Source organism: Plectropomus leopardus, chromosome 2 (assembly GCF_008729295.1).
Source record: "Plectropomus leopardus isolate mb chromosome 2, YSFRI_Pleo_2.0, whole genome shotgun sequence".
Classification (NCBI taxonomy): Eukaryota; Metazoa; Chordata; class Actinopteri; order Perciformes; family Serranidae; genus Plectropomus; species Plectropomus leopardus.
This window is the reverse complement of record NC_056464.1, coordinates 20,213,071-20,237,475: the sequence shown is the minus strand read 5'-3', so window position 1 is coordinate 20,237,475 and position 24,405 is coordinate 20,213,071. Positions and strand designations below refer to the sequence as shown.

Genomic DNA, 24,405 nt, shown 5'->3' with positions numbered 1-24,405 from the left:
ATTGTGACAGAGAGCGTTGCAGAATAGTTGAAGTACACTGAAATACACACTGTTATATTATAAAATAATGGCCTCATCTTTCTGCAAAAGAACAAAAGATGACCTCAGGTTCCAGGGTACAGGAGGAGAGGACTACCAACCAGCTGACTTTATTGTATTTAGCAATTTTCGAGACCCTCTTAGCAGCGTTATATTTAAGCAGCAATGAGAGACACATTTAGGGACCTATTTAGATCATCAGGAAAAAGGAGAAATAAACCGTCATTTTTTCCCCATGTTTGTTGTTGTGAGTAAACCCACAAGTGCTGTAATTGGCAGATCACACAACGCACACACAAACACAACACACACACATAAACACCTGCTAAAGTGACTTAGCTCATCTCCAGCCATAGCACTACATGGAGGAAACACTAATTCACTGCTGCCTTTTCTCAGAGAGACGCGGCCGCACCAGTTGGCGTCCAGCAAGTAGCCCCAAAGTGCACAGAGGTACGAGGGCCCGTTCATCGCTGCTTGCAGCTTTAATTTTGTCACTGTGTTTCTTTCTTTCCCTCTTTCTTTCTTTCAATAGGCCTATCTTAAAATTATTTCATATGACTGTGTCCAGTAAAATTGTATTTTTAACGTGTTCCATGTCAAAAAATTAAAATTGATTTAAAAAGATAAACAATAATCCCTCTTTTTAGACAGAAAATATGGGGCAAACAGCTTAGCGCAACACTTTCGTGGCAGCCATTCCTATAGGCCTATGCATTATGGATAGCCTATGTAGGGGCCTAATGTATTATAGACATGTATATGTCTAATGCATTATAGACATGTATAGGCCTAATGCAGTTATAAACTCAAAAATATTCATAATGCTTTATCACAATAGCAATAATACACTTTAAAGCATTTTATAATGACCGTAAGGTCAAGTATCAGTTAATGGGCATAGTACTTCTAATTTACATTGTTAAACAATTATAAATCTTAAAAGTACTTTTATTTTTTACTTTGAAAGCGAAAAGCCCAAACAGGAAATCGTGTTGCAGTTGACTCATCTTGATCATGTGTTTTTGGATTTTATTTATTTTCACCATGGATGTATTCTAGTGAAGTCTATTTCCGGTCACAGCTTTATATAAGTGATCGATAGAGGGCGCCATTATATCATGTTTTCAACACTGAACAAAACCATTCACCTTACAATAAACAACAACCAATAAAGTAGCAGAATAAAAGAGGTAGTACATGAGAAGACAAAATAAAAGCCACTAAGACAAACTCAGCAGATCTAATGGGGGAGAAGAGAAATATTATGGAAGAATATATTCATCTTTTTCTTTGCATTTCTGTGCATAAATAGGCTTTAAGTTTTTCACATTTATCAATGGTTGTAACTGTATGTACATGTTGTACATGTTGTAATTGTATGGACATTGAGCAGACAGATACAGTGGTTTGAATGAAATAAATCATCAAGCAAATATTTATCAACAATTGGCATTTAGTTCAAAAACGTATAGTTACTCAAAGTGACAATTTGCAGCTAGATTTTGTTTTTCTTGCTGGCTCATAATAACCTAGCCAAATGCACTGCCATTGATTATTTAAATGAAAAATACTGGTATCACCCATGGCCAGCCCAGGCATCTCAGTCCTTTAAAGTCACCCATAATCTCCAAATTCGATTTATCATTTGTGATTACGTTTCCTTGTGTGATTAATTGAACCCCTGGGAAGTGGAAGTAGAGGCTTTAACGTTGTAAGATAATTCTCTATCTTTCAGCAAACACCTGTGGGAGAAAATAAAGAGCAGCAGTTCTAATTCACTGTTTAGTTTAAAGCCCTTAATTAGGATAACAAGAGTAGTCATAAATATTTTATCTGCAGGACACTGACAGAAAAAAAACACCAACTGAATATCTTGTTCCTCGGCTCTCCACAGTATGTTTATTGAAATGTGTTGTTGTTTTTCTAGCTTTTTGTCTCAGGTCATCTTCATTCTTTCCAACTGGTTAGTAATAGTGAAGTCTGAGAGACACGTGGGCGTGTGTTCATGTCAGGGAACAAAAAGTCCTGCACAACAGATGGCTGGTGTTGCACAGTACAGTCAGACACTCCAAACTTTTGCCAACTTAATGCTCTTATAAAAATGTTAGAAACACACATTTTCTTGTTCTCTGTGAGGAATTTCAACCGTAGGAATGGCTGACAGTGAAAAGAAACTAAAAATGTAATGCAGCTCAGGCTTTGCTGCTTTGACAGAAGATCAAACACACACAGTCCTGTTTGATTTCCGTTTTATTCACGTGTTATCCATGCAGTTAGACATGGTGAGATGTTTCTATCCTCGCATGTAACTAAACTAAATCGCAGGAAATGTAGAGAAAAGACAAGCATGCAAAAATGAGGGAATATCCTCAAAGCAATCAGGTGTGATAAATCCTGTGGGATTTTCTCCGAGTGTTAAGAGGACCCTCGCTGAGATTATTCTTCAGATCCTTCTCTCAGTGTGGTATTACTTCTTACAGTCAAAGTAACATTCGCAAAGAGATGAGCTTCCTTCATCTCTTTCTCAGCATGAATGCATGATTATTGATTGATGACTGTGTAAATCAGCATCAAGAAATAAATATGTAAGATTGTAATAGAGGTTGTCAGTGGTTTGCATTTGATTGTGCTGTGTTACAATAATGTTCTTACCATATTCAGAGGCTATATGGTATTTGGCTAACTGAAAACATTACTTTTCAGTGAACACAATCTAAAATTGAATTCATATTTTCTCCAGGATTTGTGTCAGATGGAACGCATAAAAAATAAAGACTTTAAAAACCCCCATTTTGGGCTGTTTTATGATGCTGTTAATACATTTATCAGTGCAGCTGTCAGACAGTTGGCAGCAGCAGGGCAGATGATTTCTTGAAAACACTACCTTAAATGGGAAGCCAAGAGAGCATCCATTTGATGCATGTCTGCCAGTTTTTTTTGCATTTGTAATGAATCTTTAATTTGTAAATTATATTGAAAAACGGAAGAAATTTAACTACCAGATTTAGGCTCATATACCTACTCATGTAGGTTGTTCTAAAACACTTAAGAATGCATTCTGCATTGCCGCTTTCACTGAAATATATAGCACGTTTATATTTGCGTTTTGGCCACATAGGATGTATTCTACAGAAATACGTTTTAAATTCTAGCAATTCTTTAATCATAGATTAACCAACAGTTGATGTCAGATGAAACCCAAACTGAATTTGAGGTATTATTTAAAGTTAACAAATCATGCGGGTGCTCCATGTACAGATGCTGGGTCCTTGTGGCCGTGGGTTCGACTCTGACATTAGCCCTTTGATGCATTTCATCAACTCTGCTAAAAATGCTTAAAGAAATAATCTTTTAAGTAAACAAATCAGAGGCAGTGATGCCCATAAAGGATGGCCAGGGCGGCACCAATGTTTTGTTCCATACAGTCTATGTACTTCTTAAAATTAAATCGGTATGTTTGTCTTCAACCAGCCTCCTTAACTCTCATATTTTTTAAAAGGAATTTTGTGGCTTTTTGCCTTCATTATTATGCATGAAAGGGGGAAAGAGAGAGGATGAAATGCAGCAAAGGGCCACAGGTTGGAGTCAAACCCGTGGCTGCTGCAGCAAGGACAAAGTCTCTGTATATGGCATGCCCGCTCTACTAGGCAAGCTTATGGGCGCCTCCTTAACTCTAATATTGACATAGATTTTAACTAACCTTTATACTACAACAGCATTCCTGAAATTCAGTTTGACTTTCGGTTGTTGGTGTGCCAAAAGGCCCATATACCGTATGAAAAAAATCTGGGGGTGCCACTGATCAGAGGGGGTGTGTACTTTTCACCTCAAGCGTAATAAATGTAACTAGAATGTTATTATTATTGTAACAAATTAATTAGAGTTTGTTAAACATACAAATAAGGCTAAATAAACAAATACAGGCTATCTTGATTTGAAAATAAACTCTGATGTTGAGTGGATGTAGGAGACGGCTGATTGCTGTGACCCTGACTCATCAAGTCGTAGGCAAAAAGCAGTGCACAAAGTAATATAATCGCACTCACTGCAACCTTTACAGAACTTCACATTATTTGATTAAGGATCGGCGGTGCATGCCCGACAGTCCTGTACCTTTTAAACAGGGAAACCTGTTACATCACATGCTGCTTATCTGAAGATTCCTCTGAGTCCCACAGGGCAAAGATCTTTTAAATTCAAAGAGATGCAATTATGAGTGATACCAGAACTAATACATGTCCGTACAAAGATTCCTCTGGATGAAGAAGAAGGAAAATATCAGGAAGAAGCAGCCCTGAAGGCTTTCATGCTTTCTTCTTTCCCACAGTTTTGATAATCGCCCTGAACACCTTCACATTTACTATCACTAATGCGTTTCTTCCTCAACCGACTGTGTGAACTATTCTCGGGACATTTTCAGATGCAAGTACAGATTTAGGAGTAAAAGGTATAATGAAGTTTGTTTCAGCGCCCACTTTCATGCGAAATTCAGTGCATGTCACTTATCAAAAGTAGTAGGGGTCCTGTTGACTGAGTGGCCCAAGATAGTTGTAACAATGACAACTCATATTTGTGTCACCTGGCAAACTTTGTTTGAAGTCATATCCAAGTTTCCAGTCACTTTTTTGTTGTCAATCTATTTTTTTTTTAATGTCAAAGAAATCATGCAATGAAAGCAATGAGATTCCTGGCAAATCACATCTAATAAATTAATTACTTTTCTTCAATCTGTTATGTAAGAAACAATAATTGTCCTGATGCATTTGCAGATTCACTGAGGTATTTTTAGCTGCCAAGTATTTGCATGCCGCAACACATATAAATTATTATCGCAGCATTCAGAGCCAGACTGTGTCCCAGAGTGGCATTTTTTTTAACATGTTGGGCATGGAGACAAGAGCAGTTCCCACTCTTGTTCTATAGAGAAAGAATAGTAGAGGATCTCACAATAACTCTTTGTGCTGTAAAAACAGTGAAGTCACAGTTTCCTGGGCTCCCCCCTGAGATGCCTGATGAGAGAGGTAGGGGTGAGGAACAGAGGGATGGTGGGAGGGGATAAAGGGACTGCGTAAAGGTTACCTCTGCAGATTTCTCTGTGGTAAACACACACAAAAGCAGAATCATCCCTGCTGTCACTCTGGCCCTTCAGCAGGCCTCTCTGTCACAACCAATGTGTCACAAGTGAAGTGTCTGCTCTCTCAGGGCTGCACTGCTCAGACGTGTAGGTGATACATACGGCCTGACAAACAACTTAGACTCACCACCGGAACCACAAAGATACAAAAGACAGAGTGATGCAGTGAGGCACATAACACAGGAAGACACTCACCCCCTCTCTGTCTCACTCTCATATCCAGACTCCCTGAACACATATGCAGACATAGATATACACACACATACACTGCCAGAGGCTATTAAAAAATCCTCAGGGGCTTTTACTCTTGTGAAGAGGGCCCTGCATGCTGAGTTCAACGTCCAGAAAATGTCTTTGTACATCACAAGGCCAGCAAAGAACTCAAACCTGATTTTTTTAAGTCATTACTGGAGGAAAAACAGGAGGGCAGGGTACTTCTATATTTGTGTAAATGGATAGTTTTAGGGTGAGAGAAATACTGTAAACATCTCTTTCATCTCTGTGATTGTTCAATTAGACCCGCAAGGGTGACTAGCTAATTCCTCCACCTCATTATTATTAGTAATAATCACCTTTATATTTCTTTCTTTGTCTATGAGGTTAGTGTTGCTGGCTGCTAACTAACATGCGGCTCAAGCTTACAGCAATGTGTCTAACACTGATATGTGTCCAACACAGGTGACACAGGTCACACCTTCTAACATGCCATGTGACCTGTGTCACATGACTTCTTGATTAGTTTGAAATTGAACACCTGTCTTAAATGTATTTTATCCCCTTTCAGACTGTCAACCTACACCATGGACCTCTACACTAAGTAAGCTGGGCAGTGATTGTTTTTGTCCTTGTTTGACTAATTGCCCAATCCTTGAAGAGCACCTGATTTTTCAAAATCACCAACACATAGTGTCTTGACACAGTGCTGTGCCCCCCAGTTTTTATTTAGCTTGGTATGTCCATTAAGGACGTTTAAGTAATTTTGTCAGCTGAGGGCAAAGGTGAATTTTAATCAGTTATCTTTTGTCACTTCTGTGTCAATTCATGGTGGGAAATGTCTTTAATCTCATCAAAATGTTTCCTTTTCGGATACTTTAATTATTTTATGGGGGGTGGGGTACATGTTATAAATATCAAGGGGGACACCTGTGTTGTTAGTAACGTCCTGAAAATCATTCATGTCCTCACCTTACAAGATGTTAAAATGATATAGTACACTTTAAATCTAAGGCAAAAGGCACTTTGTATAAAGGATTTATAATGTTGTCAATCATGTTTAATATATCACTAATAAATGCTTTATTATAGATAAGAACTGACTGACAGCATTTGTTGGGTTGCCAGGTTATATAAAAGCCCTTTGGCTGGTGTTTGCCCTTCATTTTCAGGAATAATGCAGTTAAATATGTTAGTAATACAATTATAAACAGTTGTGACATTTTCATATGCTAATGAGCCATCTGCAGCCATTAATGATAACATAAATATTTTAGATTTAAAAATATATATATTAAAAGCTTGTTTATCTGTTTTGTTTTAAACTGTGGCAGAATGTAGACCTCATACCTGTCAAAAATGTCCTCCCACCTGTCAGTTGGAAATATGCATTGAAGCCTGTGCGGTGCAGATGGGAATGAAATGCAAAGGGCTTCAGTTTGCAGGTTTGAGTCACCACATTGTGAGTCAACAGCCTGTTCCCTCCTGAACTGAGAACAGCTAAGGTGACAGACAACAAACCAAGTCGCACAGACTGTTAAAAACACAGTGAAGCACTCAGATGACAGTATCTGTCAGGAAATAACGCTCAGTCCCCGTCACTGTAATGCTTTGAAAAGCTTTTCTTCATGATACGAATTCAAATATTCTATTTTCCATGCAAGTAACACATGACTCCCATCACATAGGCACAGGTATACAAGCATAATTCTTCTAAACACAAAAATTAAGAACTTTTGCATGCCTTTCCTACAATATTGTAGGATTATTACGATCACAGATTATTAAGTATGTGGTCTTGATTCTGGACAGGCATATTTCACATTCAGTATTCGGTACAGCTTGCACAATGGGAAGTTTTATACTCGTTCAAGGCTTCTGTCACTGACATTCTTGCTTTCACATTCATCTTTAATTGTCAGCCTCAGCTCTGCCAACAGAGACGAAGAGGTGGAGTGAACAACAGGAGCAACAAGGACATGGCGATACACCTGTTTGCAACAAAAGAGGGCGGTGCAAAGGACAAGTTGCCTTACAAAGGATAATGGATTGTGTACATTGGCAGCAACCACGTCATATCTGAGCCATTTACCCATCAGGCCTCTGACTTCACACAAAGTCTCTGCTCCGTGTGTGTGAATAAGCAGCATGTCAACTAGACAATATCCTTTACAACCTTTGCTGAAATTTGCCACATCTCCTTAACAGTAAGGTGAAAGTAATGTAGGGTAAAGTTGTGTTGGGGTGGGGTGGGTGGGGGGGGGGGGGCATTTTCACTGTTAGATCTATTTTTAGCTTTGGTGACATAGATATGACTGTTATGAGGCAGACCTACAGATATGATGATGATGATTATGACGATGTCCGTAAAAGGGTGGTCATCTTAAAGCAGCAGTGTGTAGGATTTAGTGGCATTAGCAGTGAGGATCTCAAAATGCAACCAGCTGAAACTTGTCCAATGCACCAAGCAAATTTTTCCAGCTAGAATTCCTTCTGTCTTAATTGTTCAGGAGGTTTTTACCAGGAGATGAATTATCTGCATACATCTTCTCCTCTCCCAAACAAATGGTCTGGTGTTTAAAATCATAAAATCATAAAAAAAAACATCAGTTATAAAAGTGGTGTTCATTTTTGGAGATTATCTTGCTGAACAAAACTTGTAAGTGTCACATTTATTTGCAGAACTTATTCTCTGCTATGATCAAAAAGCCAATGGAACAATCTTGTTGGCGTTTGTCGAGGGAACCAGGGTGACGCTAACCTGTGCGTTGGCCTACAGAAAAACGGCATTCCTGGAGCACGCTATTATCCACAGAGGTCTCTTCTTCTCCAAAACAAACCAACCTGGTGATTTAAAGCAGAATAAACATCGGATTAAGCAGTTTAACCTAAAAAAAAAAGTGTTTTTTCCAATCCTCCTGTCACACAATGTGAAAATGTGCATGAAGCATAAAAAGCTCTTTTTCGGGGTGAATAATTGTGTTAAATAACCGGACCTACTGGCCCAAACTGTGTAGTAGAGATTGATGGCAGCCGAGCGCAGCAAAGTGTGCCCAGGCAGGTAACTTCCGCCGGCAGAGTGACCGAAATCCAGATTAGCGCCACGCTAGCTTGAATGGCAGTCTGAAAAATGTTTATCTTGTGGCTCTTTTAGACCTTCCAAATGTTACAGAACCGTATGGTTTAAATATTGATAGTGAGAGAAATTGTTTTGTGGGGGTTTTGATGGTCACAAAAAAAAGATGTTTCCTGATGTATGGCTATGGGGAAAAGTCTTTCTGGGCCAGTGTGCATTACATGACTGACTCAAACAGTCTAATTCCCATTTTAGCAACTATGTAAAATTTGCATCAACACCTGGCACACTTCCTGGGGGCTTGCCATGGATATATTAATTAGATAAGGATACAACTGTTGAGGTGTGGCCCCATTTAGTCCCATGAGAGCTGCTCAGTGATGCATAAAGCAAAAAATGCTATTTCCGCAATATGAAAGCACCCAGATCTTCCACATTACCAACTCCATAGGGCACACACACCAGACTTTCGGCAGCCAAGTGTGCCGGGGCGGGTAACTTCCACCGGCAGAGCTTAAATGGCAAGCATACAAGGTAATCTTGTGGCATATACTTTAATCTTGGGGCTCTTTTGGACTTTACAAATGTTACTGAATGGATTAAATCTCGCTATTAAAAGAAGTCATTTCACATGGGTTTTGATGCTCATAAAATTGTATCCACTGATTTACAAACGTCTCTTTCCCATTGTAGGCTAAGTCAATGGAAAAAAGTCTTTCTGGACCCCTTGTGTCATGTGACGGACTCGGATGGTGTAATTTTACTTTTGGCCACTGTTTTTTGAAATTTGCATTAAAGCCTGGCACACCTCCCATGTTGATATAACTGGCTGCTTCTAAGGTAACAAAACATGACAATTTTTTATTTTCAGGTAATTATAAATAAAAACATGCTCGGCCATGATTTAATATATTATCATCCATTTCTTCAAATATAGTCCCCTAAATGGTACACAGTGAACCTTTAATTTGAATCACATAAATAGTGTTATTGTGTGTGCGTGTGTGTGTGTGTGTGTGTGTGTGTGTGTGTGTGCGTGCGTGCGTGCGTGCCTGTGTGTGTGCGTGCGTGTGTGTGTTTGTATGAGGGCGGGGGGAAGGACGGGTAGCTGACAATATGAGGAGGCTCACGTGACTATCGTTTAAATTCCTGTTCCCCTGCAGCGCAATTTGTCAGAGTACGAATGGTGTCTGCCTGCCTCGCTGCTCGTACGCACGTCTGCTCATTTTTGGGGGCACAGAAGCAACAAAAAGGACTTGACCGCTTGAAAACCTTCAAGCGTCGCTCAGCTCTCTCTTCATCATGTTATTATTACAGTTTTGAGCTCGCTCGCGTCCTTTGTTTTTCCTGCTGAAGCGTCTGAGTTGACTGGTACCGGGAGGAGGACGAGAAGGAGGAGGAGGACTCGGTTCTTCTACGAGAGGAAAAAAAACGAGCAGAAAAAGGAGAAGAATGCAACACTGGACTCCTGCTCGTGTGTTATTTCTGCACTGGTAGAGAGTTTTTTTAAGCTGCAGGTATATAACACATTGAAGCTTTCGTTCTCTTCAATAAACGGCCACTACAAAAAGAAAAGACGAAAGCGCTGCAACGTTACAAGTCATCACCTCAAACACCCAAGACAGTCCTCGACTCACTGGGCATCACCCTCAAACCCGAGGAACGATGTCTTCTACGAAATTCAAGAAGGATAAAGAGATCATAGCGGACTATGAGACCCAAGTGAAAGGTGCGGTGTGAATGTGATGTGTGTGTCCGCTCTGTGTGCATTGTCTCTGCAGAGGCTGACCAAGAGCCTCCGTGTTTGTGCTTTTCTCTTTATCCATGCTGTTTTGCAAAACACATCTATAGCTGTAATGTTAAAGCAGAGAACATGGACTTTACCCTCAGATGACAGGCAAACCCTGACAGTCAATCCAATGACATGAGCATCAGAGTGAGAGGTGTGAACCCTTGTTTTATTTTTTCTCTCTATCTCCCCTGTGCCAAGGTTTCTTTAATTAATCCAACAACAGCTAGGGGGATTTCTCTGTCATGAGTTTTGATGTGTCATAATGTGGTTTGCAGAGGGGATTGCGGGGTAAAATGATCCCTGTGTTGAAATCCGTGCAGGATGGAGTACAGGCTGTATTATTGCACCTCATTCTTTCACATTTTGGTTCCTGTATTTGGCTTACTGTGGCTAGATACGTTGATCAAATGCTTGGGAACAGATGTAATGCATTTCATACATATTCAGTGTCTTGTGATGGCTTGTGATGTCAGGGTGGCTCCGGCTTTAATCCACAGAGCTGATCACACAACGCTCATGCTCTGCCTTTGATTCACTGTCAGCAATTGGCTGTTGTCTCTTGACTGCTTTCACCTGGCAACATGGATCAAACACTCTGTGGTGTAATGTCATCATTGACTTCTTCTCTACACTACACAGCCCCTTTACCCGTGGCAAGGTTTTACTTACCGAGTATTTCAAATCCTAATTATCTCAAATCTGAGATCAAAGACAGGTGTTTAGCAACATGATCTGGGTCTAAAAACTCACCATGTGAGTTGTGTTAGGCATGGAGTCAACTTGACTGTGTTACGGAGTCACAACTGTGGAGCCAGTTAAATATATAAAATATATAAGCATTATAAAAATAGAGTTGTTTCATTGCAAATACCTGTGTTGGAAATGCCTTTGTTACCGTCTAAAATGCTGGATCGAATACCGGCGAATATGTGAGTCCATGCACTGATTTGACCTTTAAAGTAGTGTCACACCCAGATATAATGGCAGTTTTCCCAGAAACCAATCCATCTGTGCCACTCTAAAACAGTAGCTTTCACAGAAAGATGCTGCTGTTTTAGATTGTTGAAAAAGAATTGATTTCTGGTAAATCACAGGACATTAGCTGTAAGCAAAATGCCAGCAATTTAGCGATATTTTTTCACTGGATAAAAGAAAGTTCTTTGGCATTTGTTCTCCCTATGTCCTTGTTCATGCTTTAAAAAGGCTTTACCTGAGCCATGCCTAAAATGATAGCAACCAGTGCACGTCAATACAGGGTTAGAAGGACACAGCTATTAAATTCAAAATGGCCAGTACACAAGTTCAAGTATTGGAACTGTTATTGAGAAGGAAATAATGTTAGATAATCTATAATATATTCCAAGACCATGCAAACAGTAACCCAAGAAATACAGGTCACCCAAATAAACAATCTTAAGATGCATTAAGTGACAGTTAATTCTGCAGTGCGGTGTAAAAATGAAAGGGGAATTCTGCACATACAAGCAGAGTAGACTGGTTATGAGCAGACATTTCCCTAAGTGGAGTGGGGGCTCAGTTTCAAGGCCTTGGACCCATTACTGGCACTCTCACTCTCAGTGGTTTCACTAATGTTATGCCTCAGGGGCTTCAGCTGATCATCCCCTGAGTCATATACTCGTAGAGTTTTTCTTATAACAATATCTGAAACATCTCAGATACTGCCTAAAATGCTGGGTTGGGTTATGGATCAAATCCTGGTAGTGAAGTGAATAATTTCACGGGTTGTGATCCTCAAAAAAAAATCTATCTACCAATTTACAGACATTTCTTTCCCAATGTGAGTCCATGGGAAAAAGTCTTTTTGGGCTCAATGGCGTCACATGATGGACCTGGATGGTGTAATTCCACTTTTGGACACTGTGAATTAACTAAAGTGTGCAAAGGCACGGCGCTGTTCCAAGGGGCTTGCTCTAAAACACAGCAGGTCGTGCTGAGCAGCCACTGGCAACTACCGTTTTAGAGGAGCAAACTGATTCCCAGTAAATTGTGTAACGTTAGCCGTGAGCATAATGCCAGAAATTTGGCAACATTTTACACAGGAAAGTCCCACCAGTAAAAAGGTAATGTGTACAGTCTGCAAGGATTCGGTTTTAAGGGCTTCGCAATGGTGTAACCAGTTTCCACATCAACAATGTTATAAAGCCATACAACAATTATAGCAATTATTTTATATCCATACAGGATTAGTAGCACACAGCTGTAATTTTTTTGTTTTTTATTGAACGCCAATTGGATCAGTATCAGCTGCATCAGCCAGCTGTGTATGTAAGTCAGGAATTGGGATTGGGTGGAAAAAAATGGTATTGGAACATCATTAAGTGCGAGTCCCGACCTTTGGATGCTCAGAGTGTGAGCAGTTGAATTTGTAGGATTGATCCTTCTTAGTTTGAACAGTGGTTGGTCTAGTTCGTAGCTGCTAGACTTTCTGTGCCTCTGCATCCTCAGTTTTGTCTTATGGCATGTGCTGGGCATTCAGAAAATTGCATGTCTTCTTTACCATATGAAAGCCTGTCTTATTTTGCTGCTTACCACCCCAGGCAATTTTTTGGTAATTCAGGCATCAATTATTCATCTTGGATTCAACTGTGTCATGGCAGAATCACTCTTGTTTCGTAGAGCCAGGCCCTCTGCTGCCTCTTTGCATTAGATGGGGCCCTTGAACTGTGTGAGGACGATGTTAATGTTAATTTATGGAGAACGCTGCTTGTTTCTCATTCACAGCTGGTGTGTTGCATTGCCTCCAGACACGGACGGCTCTGCTCCCGACATCCTCCACACAACAACAATGGCAATGTTGTGAATCAAAGCGGGCAGTGAGTGAAATGTAATGAAATTCAGATTGGAAATTGCACCTGTCTTCATCTGAGTTATTGCTTTATGGTTAATGTGTACATGGCAGAAGGGGCCAAATCATCAGTGTGTCATTGATTGGGTCATAAGATCGCGGGGTTGCCTGCTTTATTATGTATGTGAGCTAATAAAAAAATTCTTGGTTCCTGCTGTAGTTTAACAGCAAAGAAGAAACGCGGTCATTGCATTCGATATGGTGAGATACTGGGTTTCCCCAAATGTAGTGGCTGCAGGTGTGAAAGCACATCTTTATACAGGAAAGAATTCCTCTGTTGCAGTGTAACAAACCACTCTGCTAAAGTCTTAAGCTACGGCCATTAATTAATTCTCGGCGACCCTCAAGGCTGGCAGCCAAAGCCGAGGTCTCTGAAGGACCTTGGGAAATGGTGTTCACTTTATTCAAGCTGTTCAGCTGGCAGATCCTGTATTAGCATGTCAATAGAGAGGCTTCGTACGCTGAACAGACAGCAGCTGACTGAGGAGCCTGAACTATATTTTGTAGCTCGCCACCGTGCAGTTGCTGGACTGCAGCTCGGCCTTCTCCTGTTTGCCAGTTTAATTGGCAGCTTGTAAGGTGCTGCTCTCAGGGCCCAACCATCAGCAGCTATTTGACATTTACACGCCAGGTTCTGAGACTGAAATATGGCTTCAGTATAAACTCATACTTCCACATTAGTGGGACGTGGACAAACTGAACCTTTAGTCTTTATTACAGAGAAAACTGGATGCTTTTACAGGGTTCGTACAGCTAAAGGAAACTTAGATTTAAGAGTTTTTTTTAATGCCACTTAGAACAAATTTAAGACCAATACATTTTTTGCAGGGCTGGGAATGAAATGCAACCATGAATCTTCATGAGTTCTTTTTTGGATCAACAGCAGTTTTAGGAGTTTGAATCACGGGGTAGATAATTGATCTTCGATTCAGTCAGAGCTTATCAGATTGATGGATGAGAGGAGCAGCTGCTGACCAGGCAAGTGAATGCAAACTTTTAAACCCAGCTGTGCAGTTAGCAGTTCAGTTTCACTCTCACTTTGCCTGACATTCTGCTGCTCCGTTTGTGCCCAAAGTATGCTACGTGCAATATTGTGATGCAATCTGTAACCGAGCAGAATATATTCCAATAGCTCTCCTGATGAACGGTTCAGCTCCAACAATATAAAATCAATACGTGGCAGCAGATATTTGATCGTGGTGGGCTGCCATAAATAAATTAATGTATTGAAAACCCTGAATTGGGTAAGGGAAAATTTTGCCTAAAATGTTTATTGGTATGTGAAAAATGACTTTTTTTGGAAAAACCTACATTTGTCTGCAAGTTTTCTTGTTGATTTTGGGTTTCTCACTCTGCATGTGGGATTCCACTGCCCTGAATCTCGTTGTAAGTTTGAAATTTTTTTTTGCATTAAATACCTGTGTATGTATTACTTTGCACCGGTTTCAGCCATGATGTGGAAATCTTGGCAAAAAGCCAGTTTTCATTGAATTTTCACTTTGCTGTGTCATCCAGGGAACAGTGACTGCTAGCGAACAGACAGTGGATCCTGTGGTCTGAGCATCATGGAAACAAAATATGTGCTTTGTGGGTCCTGATCTGCATAATGTTAATGTGAAGGACATTATTTAAATTATTTAAGAAAAATAAATGTTACCAATAACTTTGAGATTTTACAATATAACATCAGAAAACAATTCATAAAATCCTTTCCCAATGTCTTAAATCTTTAAGACATTTGAAAGTTCGAGTTACTTACATTAGCACACATATTAAAACCAATTATGCCCTGTTTTAGATAAATGAATTCAATGCCTTTTAAGATTTTTTTAAGGATCTTCAGAAAACCCTGCTTTAAAAGTTTGGTGATACAAAGTTAACCAGCTGGCCTGACGGAGAAAGAGAGGGTGATAGAGGTTGAGAGAGTTGGTGATGATACCTTACATGAACAGGACAAAGCTTTGAAACCAAATCTGAGCACTTCAATGATACGAGTAAATGTCAAGACATGAGCGCACCCAGGCAAGACTCCATTGTTTTCAGCACAGCTCAGTTTTATTAAATTGGTCTTGTGTTTACATCTTTCTGCTGTGCTGTACTTTGACTCGAGGGACAGCAGGTTGCCTGCTCTGTTGGCTGTGTTCCCTGAATCCCCTCTGCAAAGGATTTCTGATTCATTGTACTTGGAGTGCAGCACAGTCTTATCCCACTCTCATTCTCTGGCACACTGGATCCTTAGTAATCGTATTTTTTCCTGCAGTATTTAGGAGATAAAAGTCTGTGATCAGTGCTTTAACTTGTTGGCTTAGTTTGATGGTAGCCGTTTCCTAGATGTGCCCATTGTTTTACTCAGACACGACCCCGACAGTCACTACCCACACTGACATTCATACACCCACGCTCAAAGACAGGCATACAGATAGACAAACACACAAATAAATCAGTTGTGTACGAGAGGAGGCACCGTTTTGATTGTAATGGAAATTACACAAGACGTCATTTGTTTTTCCTTGTTTTGCCTTCAGGCTACAAATAACTGCTCTGATCAGAGAAACTGATGGAGGCAACTGCTCCAGGAAGTTTTTCAGTGTCCTCCAGACGTAGTCCATCCATGCCAACAACACCCATGCACGTACAAATACACACACACCTGAGGTGATACTAAGCAGGAGGAAGCAGATTTTTCACATCTCTGGGTTCAGGTTTATTTTTTGTTGCTGGTCTCATCTGCTTCCTCTCTGCCAGACTGAATGCAAACAGATTTCACCTCCAAAGTAGAGCCAATAAAAAACCCAAAGTAATTTGATCAACATACATTTCTATGAGGACTGCATGCATGAAGACTTTTTTCTTAATTTCTGTAGAATGCAAACTTAAGTGTCTTGTATGCAAATTAAAAGCATGTGTGCCATGACAGTAAAAAGTATGTGAATATGCTCAACTTTTTATATGAAATTATTAGTAATATCATGTTATATTTTTCACAGTGTATAATAGCAACCTGTTCTCACTCCATATACATCAAATACCAATCCTTGGTCAGTTGCCCTCAGTGTTTGAGACTGACGCAGCAAGGCAGCCTCTAGTGTCTGTATGAGATGCACCGGCCTGTATTATTATTATTATTATTATTATGAGATCCTCAGAGAAATTGATGTTGTATAAAGACACAGAAAGTCCCTGTTGGGAGAAGGTTGGAATGGGTCAAACAAACATAGGACTTTTACCCAGAAGACCACTGTTTGTGTCCCATTGAAAACCAGAAGTTAAGGCTATTTAACTACATAACCTCACCTTACTACATAGTCATGTAACAAATTATGCTCTTTTTTTCCTAAATCTAACCCCAAGTTTGATTTCATGTAAGAAGTGGAAACTTTATGTTTCCTGTGAATAGATAGGTTTATTTTGAAGACACTGTATGCATGTAACAAGCGGAAATTGACACGTCTATACCTGGAGCGTTATAGTGTGACATGCAGGTCCACTGACCAAGCGTCAGTATCTGTAAGAGTTGTCAGTCATCAGCTTGCAGTGTTTATATTGTGTGGTGCGACCACAAACTGCACTTCTTTTCATTTACATGAAAATACGACTATAGTTGATCTGTTGTGATAAAATGATCCTCTTAATGACCTGAAAAGGTGTTGTCAGTTTGCCTGAATGCTGATGAGAATTATGTGGGACACTAGATGTGTCTCTGTTTGCTGTTGCTTCAGGCGACAGACAGCTCTGTTGAGAGAGATACATGCTGAAATCAGTTCATGGTTCTTTTGTTTATTTGTCTGAAATACCTACAACTGTGTCATCTCAGGTTTTATTACTGGCACTGAATGTGTTGATCAGTTGATGCTGGGAATGTGTCTCATGATCAGAGCTGGTAACCATCATGGTGTGATTTGGTTATTTATCCATTAACATCCTGCTGGGCAGCGTGAAGCTGGCTGTGTACAAACTGACATGTTGGGAGAAAAATGGTCGCACTGACTCACCGGCAGCTTGTTTGGCAACCTGCTGCTGACTGAGAGAACATTTGCACAGAAAAAAAAAGAACTACTAGCTATTTAGATGGAATAATTTTTAGTGGGACAGCTTGTTTATTCTGCAGTCCAATAAATTTTGGGTTTGATTCAGGGTTGGTTTGTTTGTGTGTTGTGGCAGTCAAACAAACAGGCAGCTCAAGTTACTCTGTCACTGACTCAGTGTGACATTTCTGGAAGTACTCTTCACTTTTGTGTCGATAGTTACATGAGAAATTGATACCACTCTTATGTATGTTCACTCTCATGTTTGTTTGTAGTATGAAGCTACCTCCAACAGCCAGTTATCCTAGCTTAGCACAAAGACTGGAAACAGGAGGAAACAACGAGTCTGGGCCTGGTCTACCAGCATCTTTTAATTAATCAACACATTATATCACATTTGATAACATTTATGCAAATGTTATCTGCAATATCCGCGAACTATTTCTTGCAAGCTATTTTCCCTGTTTCCAGTATATATGCTAAGCTTAGTTAGTCAAAATGTCATAATATTTACACCCACACAATGTGGGATTCTAACTTCTTATTTAAAATATTGATGTCCAGTGCCAGCTGGGTCAGTTCAGGCAACCTGTCTGTTTGAGAATTAAAACTCGCAAGGTTTCTGATATGACTGTTCATACTGAGGTTGCATTGCAAAAAAAATCCAACCTGCATCTGATTTAGGACCGCATATGAAAGTTTTTCCTTCATGTGACTCAGATCTTTTTTTTCCTATAACAGTACAAACAGCACAATCAAATAGAATCTAATCTTTTCAATTCTGATTCGAGCCACTTTCATATGGGGTCCTCTGTGAGCCATGGACTCTCCACTCATTGTGTCCATCAAAGTAGCGCAATATGTTTTTCAAGTGTGACAAAGATGAGAAGAGATCACCTGTGGCTGTAACCATTTAAAATCTAATGCATTTATGCCGTACTGGGCTATCATAATGCCCTCTGCCATCATAAATCATATAGTTTTGCATCAGAGTTTGAATTTGCTGACTCCGCTCTGGTCTCTGTAAACTCAGTACGATGGATGCAGCTGCCACTTGATAAATTGAGAGTTTGTTCTGGCCGTTTCACGAGGATCCTTGAGATAATCAGCCTTTCATGAAAAGGAGTCTGCCGGGCGTATTATCCTTTGACACAGTCTCAGAATAGGTTTTATTTTTGGTTTGTGTGCTGGCATTGATGAAGTTGACAAAGGGTCATTTAAACAGAAAAACAGTTAAATTTGCTTGGTTATTTGGTGCCAGCCAGTGACATGATTTCACTTCTTGTTTCATTCAGTCATGTATGCTGAAAGAATTTTAATCAGCACTGTCTGGAGAAGTGTAGCTGTCAACACCCTGATTGTATTATGAGTCAAGAATTGCACCGCTGTTTGCTGGTGGACTAAAACCTTGTTACAGAGCTGTTACACTTAAATTTAATTCGAACAAGAGTGACTGGTCTGACATACCAAACATGCATTAAATGTTATGGATGGATGAGTGAATGATTTGATGCTTTTTTTGCAAGCCATTTTTGCTCCGCCAAAATAGCAAAAGTAAGAAGGGAGTTTCAGTCTAAATTGAAATGAGCTGTGACAATGCACATAGAACGTGCCATCATAGATTGACACTAATGGCAAGAAAAACTCTACAAGCTCAGGTTCTAGGTGATAAGGATGTCAACTCTGAGAATGAGAGCGTTTCGTTTCTGGTAAATGGTGTCAGTGAGCTCTGCGTACATTCAGAAAGAAAACCTTTGACATGAGTTAAATGGATTCCGAAGCCGTCACAATGTAAAACTGTTACTGAGTGTACAGGGATTTAACAAAAGCCCTAATTGAATTTTTTGTCAAGTCAACTCAAACCATCTTTATTTATATAGCACATTTCATACAGTGTAAGCTCAATGTGCTTCACACACAACAAGTACGTATGCACAAAATAGAATAAGAAGATTGTATCTGTAAAACCTTCACTGAGAGTTAACGACAGAAAAGTCGGACAATGCAACAGAGGCGAGTGACTGGCAGTTGCCTCCATTATTTCCCAGCACATATTTTTTTACCCCCATAGAAAATCCAACTTGGAAAAAAGAGCAAATGTTACTGTTAGAAAACTGAGAAATAAAAAATGACAGGAAATTATGACATTATGGCTTTATTACCCAACAAGTATTCATCGGTGAGATGAAGCAATAGATGATAGAAGAAAAAAAAAGGATTAAAAAAAGAACTTCCTGCTAAGAGACGGTAACCTTAGAAACACAGGAAACAGGGCAGTTGGGCAAAAATAACTTTCCAGTGAGAGCTTGAAAAAGTGACTATTTGACTAATTAATTAAGTTCTTATAGTGCAGGCTTGGGACCTGCTAAATTAACTTTATTATGTACCCGTGAAGCACAGGTCCCACTGTAGACTTTAGATAATTAACGAGTGTACCAATTTGCAGCTCACAAATCCATCTCACCCACCACTGAAAATAGAGGCATATATGGCACAGGGTCAGTATTATTAGGAGCACAGAACTGTGGCATGTTGTTATCACTGCTTTAACACTAAAGATGCTAACTTTTATGAAAATTATTTTTGGTCATATTTGCTGAAACTACACAGTTCTGACAGCAGTGCATGAGACAGATGATCTGTGATAAGCAGTCATGTCCCTCCTTGTCTTCGTCTTATGGCATTTGCTAGACAAAAACAACCAGTCAGAGCCGAGGAGTCTCTCACACAGCTGTCAGTCATGACAGTCCCTGCACATAAACTGTGGTCAAAATGTCAAACTAGGCAGCCCTTATCAAATATGAATCAAGATTCTCATCTCAAATATGTTAAGAAACATATTTTGGTGTACTGTTTAGCTGTAAAATAAGGCAAAAAATTAAGAAAAGTTTGTGACCCAGCCGCCATGTTGGATACAGTCAACTGACGTACCAAGCACTGCCCACAGACCATTTCACAGCTAAACACTACACTAAAATATGTTTCTGAAAACATTCGGTGAGAAAAAGGCAAAGCAGTAACATAATATTGATTTATGATTGATCAGCGCTGTGTAGTTTAGAGACTCTTTGTGGTTGTTTTTGTTAATTTGCTGTAAGGCCCGCAGAAGCACTATAAGAGAATAGAGTTAGCAGAGGAGTACGATGTTTTCTATTCACATAGAAAAGCTGCCAATCGACACCATAAAGAATCTATGTATTGTGTATGCGTAGATTTGTTTCTAGAATACAGTTTACTGTAATTGCTGTATACAGTGTCTCTAGAATATGTACAGAAATAACTGAACTTCAACCTGAAACCTGTGTTTGGCTCCCTAATTTGGTTGTGACTCATCAGAGGATATACTGCTCTCTCTGTCTTTTTTCAGCTGAGCTCTTTCAGTTTCACCCCCTGAGCCAGTGAAGAGTTGTCCTGTTGATCTTTGTTCAGAGCAGCACACTCTACTTTTTATAATTGCTAAATGTTTCCTGATAAATAAAGCCATCAAACTTCGAGTGTATTCTAAGTACCCTATGCATGGGGAGTATTACATTTTAATGTGATGCAATCAGGAGGAAATGGTAAAAAAAGTTTGACTGCTTTTATTGGCTTCACAAATGTATACCATGCCTCAGCACATACGTGCATCCGCATTCAATGCTGCCACCTGTCCAAATCCATCAGACTCCACCTCTCCTCCAATAAGCTGCTCCCTGGGGACTGGTGCACGCCCATGTTGCCATGGAGACACCTCTCAGTCTGGTCCTACAGAGCTGGATCCTGGATACAGCAGTGATGGACAGCTAGACTGTGAAAGGGCGTGTTTCCAGTAGTAGCTTATATGCTTGGACTTCCCCGAAGCACGTAATGTGCTGACGTGTTGATGATACGAGCACCAGAGAGGGAATCATTGACAGCCAGCGATGATGAAATCTGAGATGATTTTTCTCTCCTTGCACTGTGAGAGCAACAATTGATTGTTAATGTTTATTTTATTGTCATCAAGAGTTGAATGTTTTCCTCTAAAGCAGTGCGGTTTGAAGTTTATTACAGTTTGGGAGGCTTAAATGAGCTGTTTATCATCAAGCCTATTATCCTAAATTGTTTTAGATGACAAGAGGCAGTTGCCTTAATAGCTTTCATTTTCAGTACAAGTTAGTGAAAATATTGTGCAAGAGAACTGAGCTCTAGTTTGACAGAACAACCAGCGGGAAATCCGATAAAGCAACAGATAATTAGGAGGGATGGTTAAGACTGTGGGACGACCCGGAGACTGACAGCTGACATCATGCCGTAGGACGCTCCATCGGCTCACCTCTGCTCTGCCATTGATTGGTCTCAGCTCCTGTTGTCTTATCTTTGAGTACACGTGCTGCAGCCACCTGGGCTAATGAGGGAACAGGCCAGATAGAGACAGACGGAGAAGAACCTGCAGTGACATCAGGAGCATGCCCTCATGAATCCAAAATTGCATTAATCATTAGGGGATTTAAAAAAAGGAACAGAGAAGTGGGGGATTAGTTCAGCGACTGGAACTTGTATTATGAGGCTCAGTGCGAGGGACAGGGAGAGTGAATTAAGGTCTGGATAAGGGTTGCGTTTGTCTGTGTGTCTGTTTTTCATGTGAATTTGGCTCTGCAGTGTAGAGCCCAGATACTGCAGAGCTGAGTTGGGGATTAGGTTAGTGAAATTTGGCTCAGAGTGGCTTTTGTCTGGTGTGTGTATGTGTGTGTGTGTGTGTCTAAACATAGTATGTGATGTCTTACCGCATGCTGATGTGAACGCCCAAGGACGTTATTTTCAAAGTGTTTAATACCTTCTGAGGCTGGTTATGATTTATAATTTATACATATTACGCAGAGACATGTTGGTCTTTCCTCTACACTCACTGCGCCAATATCCAAAAACACCAAGTGGAATCTGTTCTTATTGATTCATTGAAACACTTACATTTATGCTAAGCACGGCTGTGATAACCTGTGGAGAAGCTATCGTCGAACCCCAGTAAAAGCGAGATCATATTTTAGCCTCATTACCCTGCAGTGACATGATGCATCTCTCTCTGGCAGCCTGCTGCCCTGTGCAGCCTGGCTTTCCCTGCTGCCCTCAGGACACGCTGCAGAAAATCCCCCTCGTTCACTGCACTCCAGTTTTATCTCAACTTCATTGCGTCAAGACGTCACATGGTCCTCTGAAACGGCAAACTTGCAGTAAAATGCTGCACCAGTGCATCACCACTGGTGTCCTGAATTGCCCTCCGGAGCAGGCGCAAATTTCTTTTTTATTAGATAATAAGTAATGTCTTGTTCTCAGCCCATAAATGTGTCCGTAGTACATCATAGGCTATTTAAGTGCTGAGGAAATGTCAAAAGTCCTTTTTAGTGTGGATCAGTTTTACATCTGTTAGGGAAGCTGTTGACGGTGTTCTGCACTGAGCTGCATTTTGCCTGAGGGAGGCAAAAAAAACATGACTACAGATATTTTAAGTTCTGCTGAACAGAGGAACTTCGTCGGAAATGTTTTGAGCAACAAATACTCACCCCATTTAGCTTGTAAAATGCTAATTGAGCTTGTCTAACGCCTGTCTAGTCTTTCTAACACTCAAGGTGCTTTAATGTCCCAGAGTCACTTTCACCCATTAATTCAAAGCAGAGGTTACCATACACATATCTTGCACTTGCACATAGCCACTACAAAATGTTTGTAATTTTTAAAAGCTGTATTCAGCTTGAATGGATTTTAAGAGTCCATAGAGAACTTCAAACCACACCTGCAGCAACACTATCCATTTCTCTGTTGTCCATCTTTATCTCCCAAACACTCATGCTGTTGACAATTTATGACACACTGCCTTGCCGTACTTTCAGACCCAAACGTTCATTAGCCTTTTTTTGGTGGATTCATCCTATAAAAGCAGAGTTCTCATACATTCAAAGTGCAAACCTCTGCACATGTCTGCCAGCGAGCTCAACATGGGTGTGCATGAGAATGGAGATGGATGGATGCTGTCATGGATTTTTTTTTCATCTGCATCTGTGAACCAAACTGTCTCAGGAGGGGTCTGTTTAGTTCACAGAGGATTTTTGGTGGAGTGCAACTCCGGTAGATAGTTTTAAGTTCAGTCAACCTTTGCTAGAAAACATCACATACTTTGCTGCAACACAGCTGCAGATACAGGGTTTTGTCTGTTAGGGTCAAAGGTCAAGGATCTCCAACATCCTCCTATTGTTTTCAGAGGGTTTCCTGTGCTGCGAGGAGACAAGTGTGCACACTGCGCTTTAAATTCCTGTCCTTAAACAGTGTAAGGGAAATTATAGAGTGGGGCAGGTGTCCAGTGGAAGGGTTAGGGCTCCTATAATGATGAAGTATAGACTCAGGGTCAGTTTTGTAAATTGTCTGTCTTGAAAACTGTCTGCTCTCATAGTATGTCACACACAGCAGGGTTGATGTCATAATGAAGCTAGTAATGTGTGGAGCCGCAGTAATTAAGCAGCATGCAGAACATTAAAACATGACTTTTGACCTCAGACAGATAACCAGACACACTGGAGATCCAGAACTGCTGAAACATCTATGCATATGCATGGCTTTTTCTCTTTCCCAACATTACTTTCAACTTAATGAGTTGTTGTTCTTAACAGGCTGTATTTTGATACATATGGACCAAATCCCAGTTGTCTGCAGACAACTCTGTTTCAAAAGAAAAAAAAAGCTTTTGATTCCAGTAGATCTGAGAATTGCTCCATCATTAGTTTAGTGTTACAGAAAGCCTCTGATTAGAATTGTTATTGGATTAATGAAGCTTGTGGGATTCATTTTTGCTTTTGCTACAAATTATTGGGAGGTGTGGAGGGAGATGTAGTGGGCTTTATTATTATAGTCAATATATCAAACAGCTCAGAGGCTGCTTTTAGTAATGTGAGAGAAACATACAAAAACAAGTTTTGCATAACACAAAGAGGCTATTTTTATTAAATTTAATGGAACTAGTAGTAAAAGGTCCACGCTGAGCTGAGTTACACAAGCAGACATCTAATTTTACTTCAGTATCATAAGATCCTCCAATTATAGGCTGTTATCAAGCTTGAAAGGATAAAATTATCCTTCAGATAAATAATTTTGGCCTTTGTATGCATGATCCCACTAGAGTTTGACCATTTTTCAGCTGCTTCAGTCTCATCCCCCTTCCTCCATCAGCCTTTTTTGTCTGAAGATAACCCCCACCTCCCTTATCCAAAAAAAGAGAGAAAGGAAATAAGCAGATGGCTTCATCTCTAA

The 24,405-nt window shown here is 40.1% G+C and overlaps 1 protein-coding gene across 2 annotated transcripts in view; it reads left to right on the top strand.

The window, feature by feature from the left end:
- The first annotated feature begins 9,661 nt into the window (after positions 1–9,661).
- Positions 9,662–24,405, top strand: part of srgap3 (SLIT-ROBO Rho GTPase activating protein 3) — a 75,576-nt gene continuing 60,832 nt past the window's right edge. For both annotated transcript variants that reach the window (XM_042504357.1, XM_042504350.1), the window contains exon 1: positions 9,662–10,194. In XM_042504357.1, coding sequence (XP_042360291.1) covers positions 10,131–10,194 — 64 coding nt within the window. In that variant the 5' untranslated portion in view covers positions 9,662–10,130. The remainder of the gene's footprint in view (positions 10,195–24,405) is intronic.